At 45.5% G+C, this 15,934-nt stretch overlaps 1 protein-coding gene and 1 non-coding gene across 2 annotated transcripts; both read right to left on the bottom strand.

The window, feature by feature from the left end:
• Positions 1-499: 499 nt before the first annotated feature.
• On the bottom strand, positions 500-9,000 carry LOC115641056 (lymphocyte antigen 6 complex locus protein G6c-like). The gene is made up of 4 exons (XM_030544169.1): positions 8,916-9,000; positions 7,038-7,231; positions 5,101-5,220; positions 500-1,828 (listed from the first exon to the last, which is right to left on the bottom strand). Exons 2-4 carry the CDS (start codon positions 7,084-7,086, stop codon positions 1,704-1,706), a joined length of 294 nt encoding a protein of 97 aa, XP_030400029.1. The 5' UTR covers positions 7,087-7,231; positions 8,916-9,000; the 3' UTR covers positions 500-1,703.
• Positions 9,001-12,187: 3,187 nt separating this feature from the next.
• Positions 12,188-12,260, bottom strand: TRNAK-CUU. Its single transcript has one exon. It is a non-coding gene; the product is annotated as a tRNA-Lys (tRNA).
• Positions 12,261-15,934: the final 3,674 nt, after the last annotated feature.

Below are 15,934 nucleotides of genomic sequence, written 5' to 3'. Positions count from 1 at the left end.
TCTGAAGTCAGTGCGTAAGGCGAAAATCGCGTGTAGTCGAGCGCTCATTGAGCGGAATGGCGGGTGGATTCGCCTGCCCTACAGGTACAGTATTTAAATTGTTATTTTTCTCTTTTTTGTTTTGTTTTGCCGAGAGCATATAGTTAAAATTGCGTAAGTTACATGGGCCTATGATGCGACTCCACTATATGTTTAAAAAATCTTCTTATTGACTTTCCATTTTTAAACTGTTTTGCCTTCCAGTTTTAGAGAATAATACCTGTCACATCTGGCACTTCTCCAGTGGGGAATCCTGATGTGGTCTACAAGCATGAGTGGATTTAGCCTCCAACCCCCTGGCATGCTAGGTGAGTATGTCATCCCTGTTTTACAGAGGGTGAAAATGAATCACAAAAAACTGCAGTGGCTTCACATTTGAATGATTTATTTTGCAGTTTAAATACACACAGATGGTGTGTGTGTTTCTTCCTTGAAAGATGATCATTATTATTATGTATATTGCAGTAGCACCTGAGACCAGGACCTTATTTTGCAGCATACTACACAGAAGCAAAGCAACACATTGTCCTAAATCATGAGCACACAATCTAAATAGACAGTACATTGAGTGGAATATTCTTGTTGATTTAAGCTCCCCAGCACCAAAAATCTGTTTGCCCCCTGCAATAACACAGAGATCATGTTATTATTATTATTTATTTTTATTGTGGTAGTTCCCAGAGGCCCCAGTCAGGGGCCTAGGTCCCATTGTGCTAGACTCTGTACACGCACATGACAGTCCCTGCCCTGAAGCAATTGCCATCTAAATTTAGGAAGGAGACACCACAAGTGGATACAACCAATAGATGTGGGGAGAACAAGGCAAAAGCAAGGTGACTCCGATCAGTGTGCTAAGCAGCCATTACAACATCAGACCTGCCAAGTTTAGACCTTGATAAATAAGACCAGCTGGAGAAGAAAATATAGATACATGGCCAGGTTCTAGTGTCAGTTACATGAGTTCAGTCCCATTAACTTTAGTGGATCAGAGATTCCTAAAGGCCCTATGACTTTGGAACTAAGAAAAATGATTATGAGTAAAATGGAAAGTTAGGGGGACTTAGGTGTTATGTTCATGGCATACACACAGAGAAGTTGGATCAGAACATAAATACTCTTGCTGGAAGGTTGCAATGTAACACAACTTGATTTCTTAGAATTCTGAACAATAAGGCATGCAAGAACTCTGAAACAGAGAGAGACAAAGCAGGCTGCTCCCTACAACCAGAGAGGCGCATCTCACCACATCTGGTTGTCTGCTAACTGACTCAGACAACCCAGATCACATGTTTCCCACAGAGCCCCCTAGCCAGCTGCAGGGCTAGGCAACTCCCTCACACATAAAGTGGCAGCATGCCATTTTGAACACAGTTTCCAATACTCCACATTAGGCTTGTGACATTGACACTTTGGAGCATTTTACTCCAAGCCTCATCACTCTGAGACATGATCCCTGCTTTAAAGACAACAGGAAAGCAGGTGTTTTCCTGGCAGAATGGAAATATATCTGAATCTTTAAAAAAATAATAATCTGGATTTAAAAGAAACAGAAAAAGAGGCTCATGATCCGTTCCCCTTCCCTGCACTGCAGAAGAAGAGAGACAGCAAATATAAGAGCAGAATTGATTCACTGACTGCCCCCCCACACCTTCCTCTCCTCCAGCTCAATTGCAGAAATCAGTGTTGCAGCAGGTGTAGTCATAAATAAGGTGAGACTCGTCGGATGCCCTCACCTTGCCACAATTTTGCACCGAGGTGCAGTTCAGCCGGTAGTAGAGAGGTAATTTCCCTGAGGAGAGAGATAGAAAAGGAGCGTGGTTAGAAAAACATACATCCGCTCAGGAACAGCTTGCTGCGATCAGCTGGGAGACATTATAAACCAGTGGTGCAGGCTGGGTGTGGCATTCATCAGCCCGTGTCATTCAGGATGCTGCAGAACAGGGAGTTCAGAGGAAGGCTGACTTGATTACAGTCTATAAGCACCTACATGGGGAACAAATATTTGATAGTGGGCTCTTCCATCTAGCTGAGAAAAGTCGAAAACCGCAGCTCTCAACCTTTCCAGACTACTGTCCCCCTTTCAGGAGTCTGACTTGTCTTGCCTACCCCTAAGCTTCACCTCTCTTAAAAACGACTTGCTTACAAAATCAGACATGAAAATACAGGTGTGCTACAGTCACACTACTACTGGAAAATTGCTTTATTTCTTATTTTTACCATATAATTATAAAATAAAGTAGTTTGGATATAAATATTGTATTTACATTTCAGTGTATAGTACATAGAGCTGTATAAACAAGTCATGGTCTGTATGAAATTTTAGTTTGTTCTGACTTAGCTAGTGCTTTTTATGTAGCCTGCTGTAAAACTAGCAAACATCTAGATGAGTTGATGTACCCCTTGGAAAACCTCTGCATACCCCCAGGGGTATTGAGAACCACTGGTTTAACACCATCCAATGGCTGGAAATTGAAGCTAGATAAATTCAGCCTGGAAACAAGGCATAAATTTTTAATAGTGAGAGTAATTACCCATTGGAACAACAAGGGTCATGGTGGATTCTCCATCTCTGGCAATTTTTAAATCAAATTTGGATGATTTTCTAACCGATCTGCTCTAGGAATTGCTGGGGGACAGCTCAGGCTAGATGATCACGATGATCTCTTCTGGCCTTGGAGTCTATGTTAGTGACATTGATGAGTGCAGGCAAAGCTACCTTACTGCGTGGCTTCATGGCCCCATGCATCATCTTTTTCTGATGCAAGTAGTGCCTGGTGGTACCATATGCCAAACAACATGTTGGTGGGACTCCTACACTTAATGACTGGCAACAGGCTTAGGCCTGGGAATTTAAATGAGAATGCTCTAGAGAGGTGCATAAATGGGCAGGGACGCCCAGCAGCCAGAAGGCAACAGCTCCCCCTGGCAGTGGAACTTCTTGCAGCCCAGGGAGGAACGAAGCAGCAGGGTGGCTGCGTGAACTCCTCCTCCCCCTACAGCTGCTGCTTCTCCTTCCCTGCTGCTGGAGTCTCATCCCTGCTGCCTGCTTTGCAGATCCCCCCTGAGATGAGTCAGGAGCTGGCTGGAGACAGCAGCAACACCAAGGACTCCGACAGCAGGGAAGGAGAAGCAGTAGTTGGGAGGGAGTAGGGAGGGGGGAAGAGGAGGAGCTCAGCAGGCAGCCAGCCACCCTGCTACTTCCTCCCTCCACGGGCTGCAGGAACACATGGAGATTTGGAGGGGTGCACCCTTTTGCCCCCACTTGTGCACACCCCTCACTGGCAAATACAACTGGGTGTTTCTGTAGCATCTCCTATTCAAAAATCTCCAAGGGATTTAGGGAGCAAAATGTTGTCCTTCTCATTTTATGCCACACAGCCAAGCCACAATTCTCCAGTGAAAAGTGACAGATTAAAAATTATTTGCGATATTGTTATACTTTTGTTGGATATTAGAGCAAGAAGGTGGGTGAGGTAATACACCAGACCCTCACTAGAACACGTGTCTATATAGCGCAAATTCGCATATAAAGCAGTTGCGGCCGTGGATCCCAAATTTAATTACTTTAATTGCAATTCATTTTAATGCAGACCCTACTATAATGCGGTCCCTGCGTTAACGCAGTACGCACATGGATCCCAAATCTTGCGTTCTAGCAAAGGTCCAGTGAATCTTTTATTGGACCAACTTCTGTTGGTGAAAGACACAAGCCAGGGCCATCCTTACCCATATGCAACGTACGCAGCTGCTCCAGCCCCTGCTCTGCCTCTTCCCCATGGCCCCTACCCCTACTCTGCCTCTTCCCACCCTGAGGACTGCAGCAGGGGTTGGTCCTGCACTCAGCAGGCAGCAATAAGTGGACAAACCCGGCCCCAGCCCGCTCAATGCCACCGGCTCCTAACTGCGCTGCCAATGAGTGCTGGGGGGCAGTTCCCCTTGCCCCTGAAACCCCAAGGCTGAGAGCCAGGGGAGCAGGGCGGAGCGGGCTGGGGTCGGGTCACTCCACTTCCCGCCGCCCCACCCACAGAGCGGCAGGAAGTGAAGTGACCCAGCCTCAACCCACTCCGCTCTGCCAACTCATGCTGGGGGGTGGTTCCCCATGCCCCCAAGCCTGCTTCTACCCTCCTGTGAAGGCCTGGTGCCAACACACCCCTGGGGGTGGGGGCTGTGTAGGGCACCAAAATGGCTAGGGACGGCCCTGACACAAACTTAAAGTTTCAACAATTTCAACAACCACCATCTGTCCATCAAACTCTCTCTAGAAGTCTAGTTTTACAATAGGCTACATAAAAAGCACTGGCGAAGTCAGTACAAACTCAAATTTCATACAGAAAATGACTTATTTATACTACTCTATATATTATACACTGAAATGTAAGTACAATATTTATATTCCAATTGATTTCTTTAATAATTATATGGTAAAAATGTGAAAGTCAGCAATTTTTCAGTAACAGTGGCTGTGACACGTTTGTATTTTTACATCTGATTTTGTAAGGAAGTAGTTTTTAAGTGAGATGAAACTTGGGGGTACACAAGACAATTCAGACACCTGAAAGGAGTACAGTCATCTGGAAAGGTTCAGAGCCACTAGTCTAGAATGCTCCCGCACCAGCCTCACCTTCTGCAGTTAAAAATAAATATTTTGACCAGCTCTGCTACACACAGTCCCCGACAACTGTGTGTAGCAGAAAGCACAGAAAAACAAGTGACTTCTAAGTGACACAGCAAGACCCCAGGCCTGCAAAAAATACGCCCAGGGGCTCTACTTCATGCACAATTGATATTATTATCACACCTAGAATGCAGAATCATGAACCAGGACACCAGTGTGCCATGAGTATTTCTGTTGAGTTTGAGATTGTGCGTTGAATTTGGAGTTGTGGGCAATGCTTGAGAAGAAAGCAATTGCTGCTTTCTTTCAACTTGCTCCCTCCCCATATCCCAATCTGACTGTTGCTCCCCTGTCCATCAAGTCTGTGCTGCACAACTTTTGCTTCAGGGATAACCCCACTATAAGTACACAGCTCGATGTGGGTATCCCTTGAAATCCATACATACCAAGAGAAGCTTTAATGTTCACACATCTCTCCCTCCATCCACATGTCGTTTCACCTGCTCCCTGGACACATCCAAAGAGGAGAAACTTGCGTTTGCAGACATTGCAGCGCAGAGCCTCCGCTACATCAGATAAACAGAAGAAAAAACTCAGAGCTTCATCTGACAATGAGTTGGGTGGAATAATGGAGCATTGGCTATTGAAGTCAATGGGTGTAGGAGCAGACCCACAGCACAAGCCCCCGTACTGCTCCAAAGAAAAACAATAGTTGGTAAATGGAGGCCAGGTCCACACTACAGCATTAAATCGATTTAAACAGCGTTAAATCGATTTAACGTTGTAACCGTCCACACTACAAGGCACTTAAAATCGATTTTAAGGGGTCTTAAAATCGATTTTAAAGGGTCTTAAAATCGATTTCTGTACTCCAGCTAAACGAAAGGAGTAACCCTAAAATCGATATTACTAAATCGATTTAGGGTTAGTGTGGACGGATATCGAAGTTATTGGTCCTATTCTTTTACTGAGCTACCCAGAGTGCACCGCTCCGGAAATCGATGGTACCCTGGGACCATGGACGCACACCACCAAAGTAATGTGCGCTAGTGTGGACACGTAAAATCGATTTTATAAAACCTGTTTTATAAAATCGATTTTACTAATATCGATTTAAAGCTGTAGTGTGGACATAGGCGTAGACAGAATTTCACACTTTGTCCACTAGGAGGACCCATTAAAAGTGTCACCTGTTTGTTGGTCCCTGTCATATATCTTAGGCCACGTCCACACTACAGAGTAAAATCGAAAGGAGCAAGGAGGTGGATGACCTTTGCCAATGGGAGAACTCCTCTTGTTGGCATGGGTAGTGTCTACACTGAAGCTGCCACAGTGCCAGTGTAGCATTTTAAGTGTAGACAAGCCCTATAGCTGTGTCTTCTGCTGTCTAAACTGGGGGTTCGGATGGCTTAACTACATCTCTCAGGGATGTGGATTGTTCAATGTAGACTCGCCCTAAGACCTGGAGCCTCCAGGGCAGGGATTACATTCTGCCAGAGCAGAGCTTTGCTAAATATTTTCAAGGCCTGAGCCCTGGTGCTTCCTGTGGAGCTGAAGCCCTGAGCCCTGGAATATCCCCAGGGACTAAAGCCCCATGCCCTGGAGAACCACATAAGCCCCAAACCCTGGCACACCCATGAGGCTAAAGCCCCAAGATACCTGCTCAGGGGTGCTGGAACAGGGTGGGCCAAGGGGCCTTGGCCCATCCACTTTTCACCCTGGCCCCTTGCCCCTCCTCTTCTCCCTGAAGCCCAGCCCCTACGCCAGGCCAGAAGCCAGAGCTGGGTTGGGGTAAGAACCACATGAGCAGCTGTGGGGAGCTGTGGACTGTCCATCTGCCCTGGGCAGAGAGTCCAGAGGTTTGACATATGGGCTTTGGGCTGCTCTTTGGCCCCCCCACCTCAGGCAGGTGGAGGGGTCTGGACTCCCTGGTAGGGCTCAGGGGTAAGGGTGCAGGGCCCTGGAGTGGGCAAGGCATTGTGGACCCCCCTACACCTTTAGGAAGAATCTGTCGCCCCGACCTTGACCCATAACTGAAACCCAGAGCCCCAAATGGGATGTGTGAAAATGGGGGCTCAGGGAAATACTGTGTGAGAATTTACACCCTGCTCAAAGGTATTGGAATCAATCTATCAAAGAAAGAAAATGAAATCAATGGGAATAAGATACCCAAATACCTTTGAGGAACTGGGGCTAAGGCGTGGAGAGAACATGGAATTGAACCCAAGCCAATGGACCAGACTTTCTTTGTAAACTAAACAAACCCTTGTTCTGCAATGTCTAACAACCAGCCCACTGGAAATTCATATCTGAATTCTGTTCTAGCATCTGGATGTTGTCCTTTTAAAAATTCAGTTTAATTCAGCTTTTGTCCTGGACTTACCTCCTGCAAAGCACAACAGAGTGGCCAGTCCCACAAAAAAAACCTTCATGTCAGCAGAGAAAGAGGCAAGATGAACCAGACAGCCCGAGTGTGTTTCAGCAGAACACCACCAGGGATATCTCCAGAACTGGCTGTGGTGGAGCAGAGATTCAGTCTTGCTTTCTCTGATCCTGTCAGCTTATGCAGTGCCTGCCCTATTGTAGGGTGGGAAAAGTGAGTTTGAAAATTGATCTACAATAAGGAGTACAAATTGCCTGCTCAAGGGACCTTCTGACTTCCCCAAGAAAAAACTCAGTGGTCATCACATTTCCAAAAAAGGTGGTAAAGGAAGCCCCCAAGGAACACACACAATAGCTGGATCTGTCTGCCTTTATATTTTCTTTCATTAACAATCTTTTTGAATAGGCATGAAGCTGAGGCTCTGACCACATGAATGTAATAAACGATTCGTGGACAATTTTTGCAACAACAGCTATTTTTCCTTTGCAGCTCTATCCAAATTGCAAATCAGCTAACAAACCATGATAAAATGCTGCTGATGAATATAATCTGTGGTCACGTGTCTCACTCTGATCAGTTCCCTTTAAGAAAGATGAAGCTGAGGTTCAGATTTTAAGGTGAGAAAGGATGAATCTGACCTCCGGCATAGCACAAGATGTAGAGTTTCACCCAGTGATTCCTTCACTGGAGGGATTTATTCTTGGCTTGGAAAAGGTCCAGAGTAGGGCAGCAAAACTGGTCAGAGTAAAATGATGAGCGATTTCAGGGACTAGAATATTTTTAGCCTGATAGAGAGAAGACCTAGAGTTAGATTGGGAGTAAATCTGTTTTTCATATTTTCCTTTTAAATAGATACTGGGAAGTTTGCTGGTATGTTTCATTTGAAAGAAAGGAAGGAAGGAAGAAAGAAAGAAAGAAAGAAAGAATAGTGAAGTGAATACAGTCACTGGCACATAGGGCAGAAAGTACACGGATGGGTGCTCTCTTTTGGCTCGGATCCTCAGTGCTGTAAATCAGTATAGCTCCTTTGAAGTCAATGGTCCTAAATTTGTTTAGGCCAGCTAAGGATCTGGCCCTCCTTGTTTTGTTATCCATCTTCCTGGGGCCCCTGAGTGCCCTGTCTTGAATCATCTTTATTTTTCTATTCAATCATCTCTTATGATAAACACCCTCCTGCTCCCTTTGGCTGAGCTCCAAGCCCTGAAGCGAACACAAAAGCCACATTCAGTGCCAATAGTGGAGCTGCTGACCTCCATGCTACAAGTAGAAAACAATGTTCTCTTATGAGTTACTGGACTTGATGCAAGACAAAGGACTCACTAGAACTACAGGTTTCCTCTTTCTCTGGACCTGCCAGCAAAGAGGGGATTTTGACTACCATTGCAATTACTAGTCTAAGCTTCCACTACTGGAGGGGATGATAGGACCTGCCTGCAAATGAGCTGTCACCAGGGCACATAAGACCAAAGAGAGGCGAGTGCATGAATGTGCAGAACGTTGTGGGGTCAGCTCATTTGAAAGTTTGTATTGAGCTGGGAATGATTAAACACCTTTGACCCAACACAGGACTCAATGCTACAAACGTTATATTAAAAACCCCATCCTTTACAAACTGAACTAAGCAGGCTCATAGGGAGCACACTAGCTGATCCGATACTTAAGTAGCTGCCTATGAAACATCACATTCTGTATGTCGGATCTGTGTTCTGCTCTCACTGATTTTAGAGGGTGAATCTCATGCAGTTAATATTCTTTAAAAAGGCTTTATGAAAGCTACAGGTGTTAGCTAAAGCCCAGCATAGGAAGAAGAAGAAAGATGATGAGCACTTTATATAGAAAAGTCAAATGCAGTTCAAATCTTATTGAGGGATCTCTTACCAGGCAATATCCAGCCAAGCAGCCTGCTGGCAAACTGAAGTCCAAGCGTCTGCCGCCTCAAGATCTCCTTCTGCCTTCTCACAAGATCCACCACAGCTCCACATACAAAAAAATTTTGTTTGAACCAATAGTCACAGGTTGTTCAGTCCCCGAGGTGGGGGTGGGGATATTGTTTCCCTGAAACAATGCTTTCCCCCACGCACTCTGCACCTGAGTAAACAGGTGCCTCGCCCTCCTTTCCAGCACTGTGCTTCCTGAACACAGATAAGTTAACTCTATGTATGTCTACACTGCTGTGTAAGCCCAGGGTTAGTAGAACTCCAGTTCACAGGCATCAACTCCATGTGTGCTCCAGGGCTGGAAAATGAGCAGGTGCTTAGCACCCACTCACAGCCAAGCTGCCCCCTCTTCCCCCTCCCTCCCACATACCATGGAACAATTGTTCAGTGGTGTGCAGGAGGCGCTGGGTGGGAGCGGAGGAGCAAGAATGTGAACCAGGGATGGGACCAGCATCAGGGGGTATCAAGCAGGACAATTGCCCAAGGCCTCATGCCACAGGGGTCCCCACAAAGGTAAGTTGCTCAGGCTTTGGCTTCAGCCCCAGGCGGCAGGGCCTTGGTTTCATCCCAACACTACAAGGCTTGAGCTTTCTGCCCTGGGCCCCAGCAAGTCTAACACTGGCCCTGCTTTGCAGTCCCCCTGAAACCTGCTCGCAGCCCCCTAGGGGGCCCTGGACCCCTGGCTGAGAACCTCTGGGCTAAACCACTCGAGTGGTGATAGTCCTACAATTCCTTCTCACATTCCCCCTCTCCACTTGTTCCCAGAAGGACAGGCACAATTCAATCCTGCCCACTGGGAATTCATGGGGAAAGAATCCCTGAGTGACAGCTTACTACAGCCAAAAAACCATGGGCCATTCTCCCAGACACACAGTTGAGTGTGGACACAGTCCGCACCATTGTGGACACAGTCATTCGGGTACAGCTTTGCCATCTGACTAGGCAAAACACCGAGCACCAACCACCTGGACTAACTCTGCAGTGAAGACATACTGTATGTGAGTTGATTTATAGATCGCCCTCAAAGAAGTACTCATTTGAATGATTCTCGCTGTACAGATCCCAGTCTTCCTGCATGCTACTCTGGTGCTGGGAATACACCCCTGAGGAGAAGTGGGGTAGGGATACGTGGAGGCCAGGAGAATAAGCATTGTCCACCTTGAAGTACCGTTGGGGATAAAAATGGAGAGTTAACTTCCATTGAGCACTATGTGCCAGGGAACTCATCCGTGAAACAATCCATTCATGGAGACAGAGGGATGGATCAGAATCAGGATGCAGATACATGTCCTCACTGCAGAAGACCCTGGCTTCTTTCAGATCCCCTCTACACTCTTTGGGATCTGAGAGTACAGAGCCAAGGCCCATCTGGGGCTGGGGAATCCATCATCCTCATTCCCTGACAGAATCGTCCTAGAGAACTCAATACATGGACTCTCCATGAATGTTCTGTTCTGACGCCATCAGTCCAACTCCACCCATTTGTTAGGAAGTCACAGAGACAGAATGGGAGAAGGACTAAAGACCACCAGTGTCTGCAGTTACAGTAAATTGTTAAGTATCAGAAGGGGTAGCCACATTAGTCTGGATCTGTAAAAAGCAACAGAGAGTCCTGTGGCACCTTTAAAACTAACAGATGTATTGGAGCATAAGATTCATCAGATGCATGAAGTCGGTATGCACCCATGAAAGCTTATGCTCCAATACATCTGTTAGTCTTAAAGGTGTTACAGGACTCTCTGTTGCTTTTTACAATAAATTGTTATTGATGTAGGATATGCCGTCTGACCTTGTCCCAGTTCTGCAGGGGAAGCCAAAATAATTCAGAGGTCCCTTTTCCCCCTTTTGAGCGTATGCCCAAATAAATTTGTTAGTCTCTAAGGTGCTACAAGGACTCCTCATTGTTTTTGCTGATACAAGCTAACACAGCTACCACTCTGAAATCTTTTTCTCTATTGTGTCCTGACACCAAACACAGAGATCAGTTCAATCCTGTCTTCCAAAGAAAGAAACACCAGCCATGCAGTGTTCTGCCTTATTGAAAACCAGGGATACAATATATAAATTATATTTAAAAAAACCACCTCCTAATAATGTGGTTTATACCAGAACTTTTGTGAGCAGAGAATTTCTAATGTCCACTATCCTTTTAGGCCAGTACATATGGATATTTAATGTTTGTTTTGTATCCCCAAGGTTGTTCTGTTCTACATCTAGATCTGTGTTTTCCTTCAAGATGCAAGACCTTAAAAGCGGGGACTAGCCTGCATTAACAAATATGAGCCTAAAAGAATCCCAACCCGTGGCCCTGCATATTTAGTTCTCAGCCAGCAGTTTCCCCTCTTCTGTTTCTTTTGAGCTAACTACAAACAGCCTCATGTCCCCTTTTCATTTCAGAACCGTCTATTGACAGATGATCACGGTTCCCCTGCTTTCCTGTCTAGGCAGGGTGGGGGTGAAAGGAATCAGAAAATAATCACTGGAATTTTCTAAGCTAGCCCTTTAACATACACCATCACTTCCCCTTTTAAAATAACATTTGTTCTATAGAACAGTCAACACCTAGTTCTTCTTCAAACGATGTTAACACAAGCTCTGAGCTACTAATTTCCTTACTGTCCCCTTCATATTTTTAGCAGAGTACAATGACATAAAAGAGAAACAGAAAACAAATGAAAACAATTTTCAATGTTATTAATTGACACATTTTTTAATCCGTTTATTACCATCTTGTTTTACTCTCAAGCCTGTTTTTATAAATCATCACTATATGAAGTAACAAGGAGTTACAGAAATGTACAAGGAATGAATATAGTGTGGTCGGAATCTTCAGCCTGAAAAAATCTCTATGAAAATAACGAGGGCTTTGTGGAGAGTATGAGAGGGGAGTAGTTATATGCAGCCCTGTACAGAGCTCGAGACAATGTAGAAAGAAATAAAGAAGCTACTGATCGCTGAAGGGGGACAATCAGGTGCTGTAGGGTTATTTTTCCCTCTCCTGTCTGGGGTAGAACAGAAGAGGAGAAAAATCGTCTCCCACTCTCATAGGATGATGGAACTGTCAATTTGTCCTCTCTTCATGTTGTATTAAACCTCAGAGACAGGAAAATGCATTTCCTGCCTAAGACCGTGGTGAGAACAGAGCATGTTTTTCAACTCAGGATGAGACAGTAACCAAAATAATGATACTGTACCTAAAGCAGAAAAAGAGACCGCCCAACGTGGGGCTCGAACCCACGACCCTGAGATTAAGAGTCTCATGCTCTACCGACTGAGCTAGCCGGGCTGTACCTTTGAGATTGCTCCAGGCATAATGATAGTGTAGAAGGAGCCCTAGGGACGTTTATGCTCTGAGGCTCTTTTTCTGACAGCAACCTTCTTTCCTGGTTTTTTTTTACCCTGCAGCTACGAAATAGGCGATGTCACAGGCTCCAGACGCTGGTGGGTGGCTCACCATGTGCTAGGCACAGCCTGCTGGATCGCCCCCACCTCTCTGCTTTGCGCACTACCAGCCCACTCCCGCCGTAAATAGGGCCGTGTCAGGGTAATGGAAGCCAGCTTCGCTTTCTGCTTCTCTTCATTCACAAACCTGACACCCCCTACAAGGTACATTCCCCTCTCTCCTCCTCTAGTCAACCCTGTAAGAACAGTAAAGAGAAGACAAATAACTTCGTTCGTTCGCAATTTTCCCTTTGGTTGCATGAACACGATCGATCTGTTAGTGGAATAACGTCTCCAAGCAGCGGCTGCGGGGCCTTCGGGGTGCAGCAGATAAAACTCTTTGCCAAAAGGCTTTAGGAACTAAAACCATCATCCACACTCAGCTGCCCCTTTCCGTGTCCCGCACGCCCAGAAGAATCGTCCCTCTGGCCTCTCCCCAAAGCCATTCGGCAATCCGAGGCAGCGCGGCTGGTGTTTTCCCGGGTGGGTCTTAGGAGAAATGGGCTGGTTTTGGATTCGAACTATATGCAGCGGGATAAAGCTTTAATAGTGCAAAACAGCTGACAGCATTAGTTTCATTTCACCTGTTTTTCACTGCAGAAATTAAAAGACGTGATCTCCGCTGTAAGACCATTGACCCTTTGGGCCTCACCGCCGTGACCCAGGTTCGATTCCCGGTCAGGGAATTAAGGTTTTCAACTTTCAATCATTCTTCATGAGGTTGGCAAGGTCTTTGGAGGCTGTTTCAAAATTGAACCTTCCAGGTGCCTCAGAGAAGACATGAGCCCTCTTCTAACTGAAGACCTTTTATAGAATTAGAGCTGTGCAAACCACTTATTCTTTTTCTTGCTAGCTAGCCTAACCAAAATTATTATAATAACAATCTCGGTTGACCCAAGATGTTTTTTTTTTCAGTTTTCATATATATATATAATATATATGTCAATCAAAATATTTCAGTAAATAAAATATTCATGCAAAAACCTTTCACCCAGCTCTATAGACAAGTCTTCAAAATTATCCATCTGGGGAGATTTAGGATTATTGGCCTCTTCCATTCCTGAGATCTAACTGCTGAAGGGTTCTGAGGGTGAACAATAGTGCATAGCCTTCCACCTGTAGAATACTGGCTACCATCTTGCTCAGGGGGCTACAAATGCAAGCAGGTCAGGCACTTTCATTTAGGTGACCTAGGCGGTTGCCTACGGCACCAGGATTTGGGGGGGGCGGCATTTTGCCACCCTCGGCGGCAATTCAGCGGCAGGGGGGTCCTTTCGTGCTCTGGGTCTTCAGCGGCAATTCTGCAGTGGGTCCTTCACGCGCTCCGGGACCCGCCGCTGAAGTTCCTCGAAGACTGGGAGTGCAGAAGGACCCCCCCGCCACAGAATTGCCGCCAACTACTGGGGGCACGGAAGGACCTCTGCCTAGGGTGCCAAAATCCCTGGCCCCGCTCCTGAATGCAAGACAATGTGGTTTAGTGTTGTTCTTTTTCTCTCTCCAAGTATCTACAGAGGGGTGTTTGTTTAACATTGCATATAAAAGTAAAATCAATTTTGTTGAAACCTGGGATCAGGGTGAAACATTGTGACTGTAAGTCAAGGACAACATCTCTACTGAGTTCAACAGAGGAAAGGTTTTCTCATCATGTTCTAGAAAATGTTAAAAGCTGTGTTGGTTTCCAGACACGTTGACCAGAATTTCCAAAAATCTCATTCCCACCACTAGAGCCAGATTTTCAGAAAAACTCAGCTCCCTGTTAGGCACCTAAATTTCTGACCAGTTTTTCAGAAGGTCTCAACACACTCAGTGCTGAGCTATTTTGAAAAAAAACTCCCACAAAACAACAACAAAAAACTGGTACAGCTGGTGGATTGTGCTGACTACTTGACTAGCTATCCCACACTGCAGGACTTTGAAGTTCACCATTGTTTACTCATAATGCTGTGTCTGTATTCTCTCTCAGTTCTGGTGTCCATTTTTTATTCTCATAATAAGTCAGCAGGGAGTCTAAAACACCTCAGAACTCACAAGGCTCCAGAAAACCTGCAAATTTGGCTCAGGGTGAATGTGTATACAAATCATCTGTGCTGTAGAAGGGCGCTAGGAATTGAAAGATGTACCATCTTGGCCTCTCAGAACAGCCCATAACATGGTAAAGAAAACTAGGGTGGATAAGATGTATTCTCTGTAACATCAAGAGGGCTGAGGTGCCAGGCTTAAGGGTCTGCCTTTCTGTCTGTTGGGTGTTCTGGTCACTGTATGGAAGCCTGTGTTCAAATCCCAGAGCTGTTTTCTTCTACCTGAAGAAATGGCCTCCTTTCCATTTCCCTTGGAACATTACACCACCAACTGTTTTGTGTTTCTGATAGAGTTGTTGTAAGAGAAGTTTGAAAGAAAGCACATACAGTGCCATTTGTTTCTACTGATCAATATTTGTCTTCCTTCATTCCAGTTCCTTTTCTCAAATACACCTGTATTTCACACATTTTGTTTATTATTCTTTCCCTTTATGGGACTTTAGATTCTTAATTTAATTACCTCATGAAATGATGGCTAAGCATGGCCTTTTACAGTCCTTTCCCTAGGCCCTCCTTCCTCTTGCTTACATGAGCCTTCCTAAGGGGACTATTCACTGATTTATTGCACTTTGTATTTCAAAGGAAAGTTCAGAACAATTTATATATCTGTCTCATAGAGCAGGAAGGGGAAGGTCATCAAGTCCAGTCCCCTGTCTTCACTAGCAGGATCAAGTACTGTCCCTGATAGCTGTGGTATTGTGCTCCAGATTACCCAAATGGCCCACTCCAGAATTTAACTCAGAATCCTGTGCGTAATAAAGCAATGCTCAAACCACTAAACTATCCCTCCAAGTCTGTTTTTTAAGCACTTTAGCAAAGGGGTTCTCAACCTTTTTCTTTCTGAGGCCCCCTTCAACATGCTAGAAAAACTCCAGGGCCCAGTGGGAACTTGGGGCTGTAGGTGGAAACCCTTGAGCACAGACATAGTTTGACTTCTACTGTAAGAGGGGTGGGGAAGGCCTGGCTGGACTTTGACTAGCTCTCTACATCAGGCCCCAGGGAAGCAGTGCCATCTTCAGCCCCTGACTCACCTCAGCAGGCCATCCCCCTATCTCGGGCTGTGTAAGGGCTCTGTTGGGCCCAGAGCTGCCCCGACTGCTCTGACCAGCTGTGTGAGCAGTCAATGGGGACTGGGAGCAGAGAAGTAGCCACAACCCCTGGCAGGAGCAGCAGATGGGGGAATGCCATAGCTGCCCACTCACCAGCTTTCACAGTCCTTTCCTATGCCCTCCTTCTTTCCTCTCACTTACATCAGTTCACTTATGGGACTACTAATTTGTTTATTGCACATTGCATTTCAAAGGAAAGTTCAGAATAATTTATGTTGGCTATACTTTCTTCATTTCTTGCTAATTCTTTCTTTCATAGAGATGAGGAAATGTGTGTTTGAGCAATTTAGCTTACCACTCTCTCTTTCTAGGTTGAAGCTGGCACAATTAAA

Source organism: Gopherus evgoodei, unplaced genomic scaffold (genome assembly GCF_007399415.2).
Source record: "Gopherus evgoodei ecotype Sinaloan lineage unplaced genomic scaffold, rGopEvg1_v1.p scaffold_33_arrow_ctg1, whole genome shotgun sequence".
NCBI lineage: Eukaryota > Metazoa > Chordata > Testudines > Testudinidae > Gopherus > Gopherus evgoodei.
This window is presented reverse-complemented; position numbering and strand designations above follow the sequence as displayed.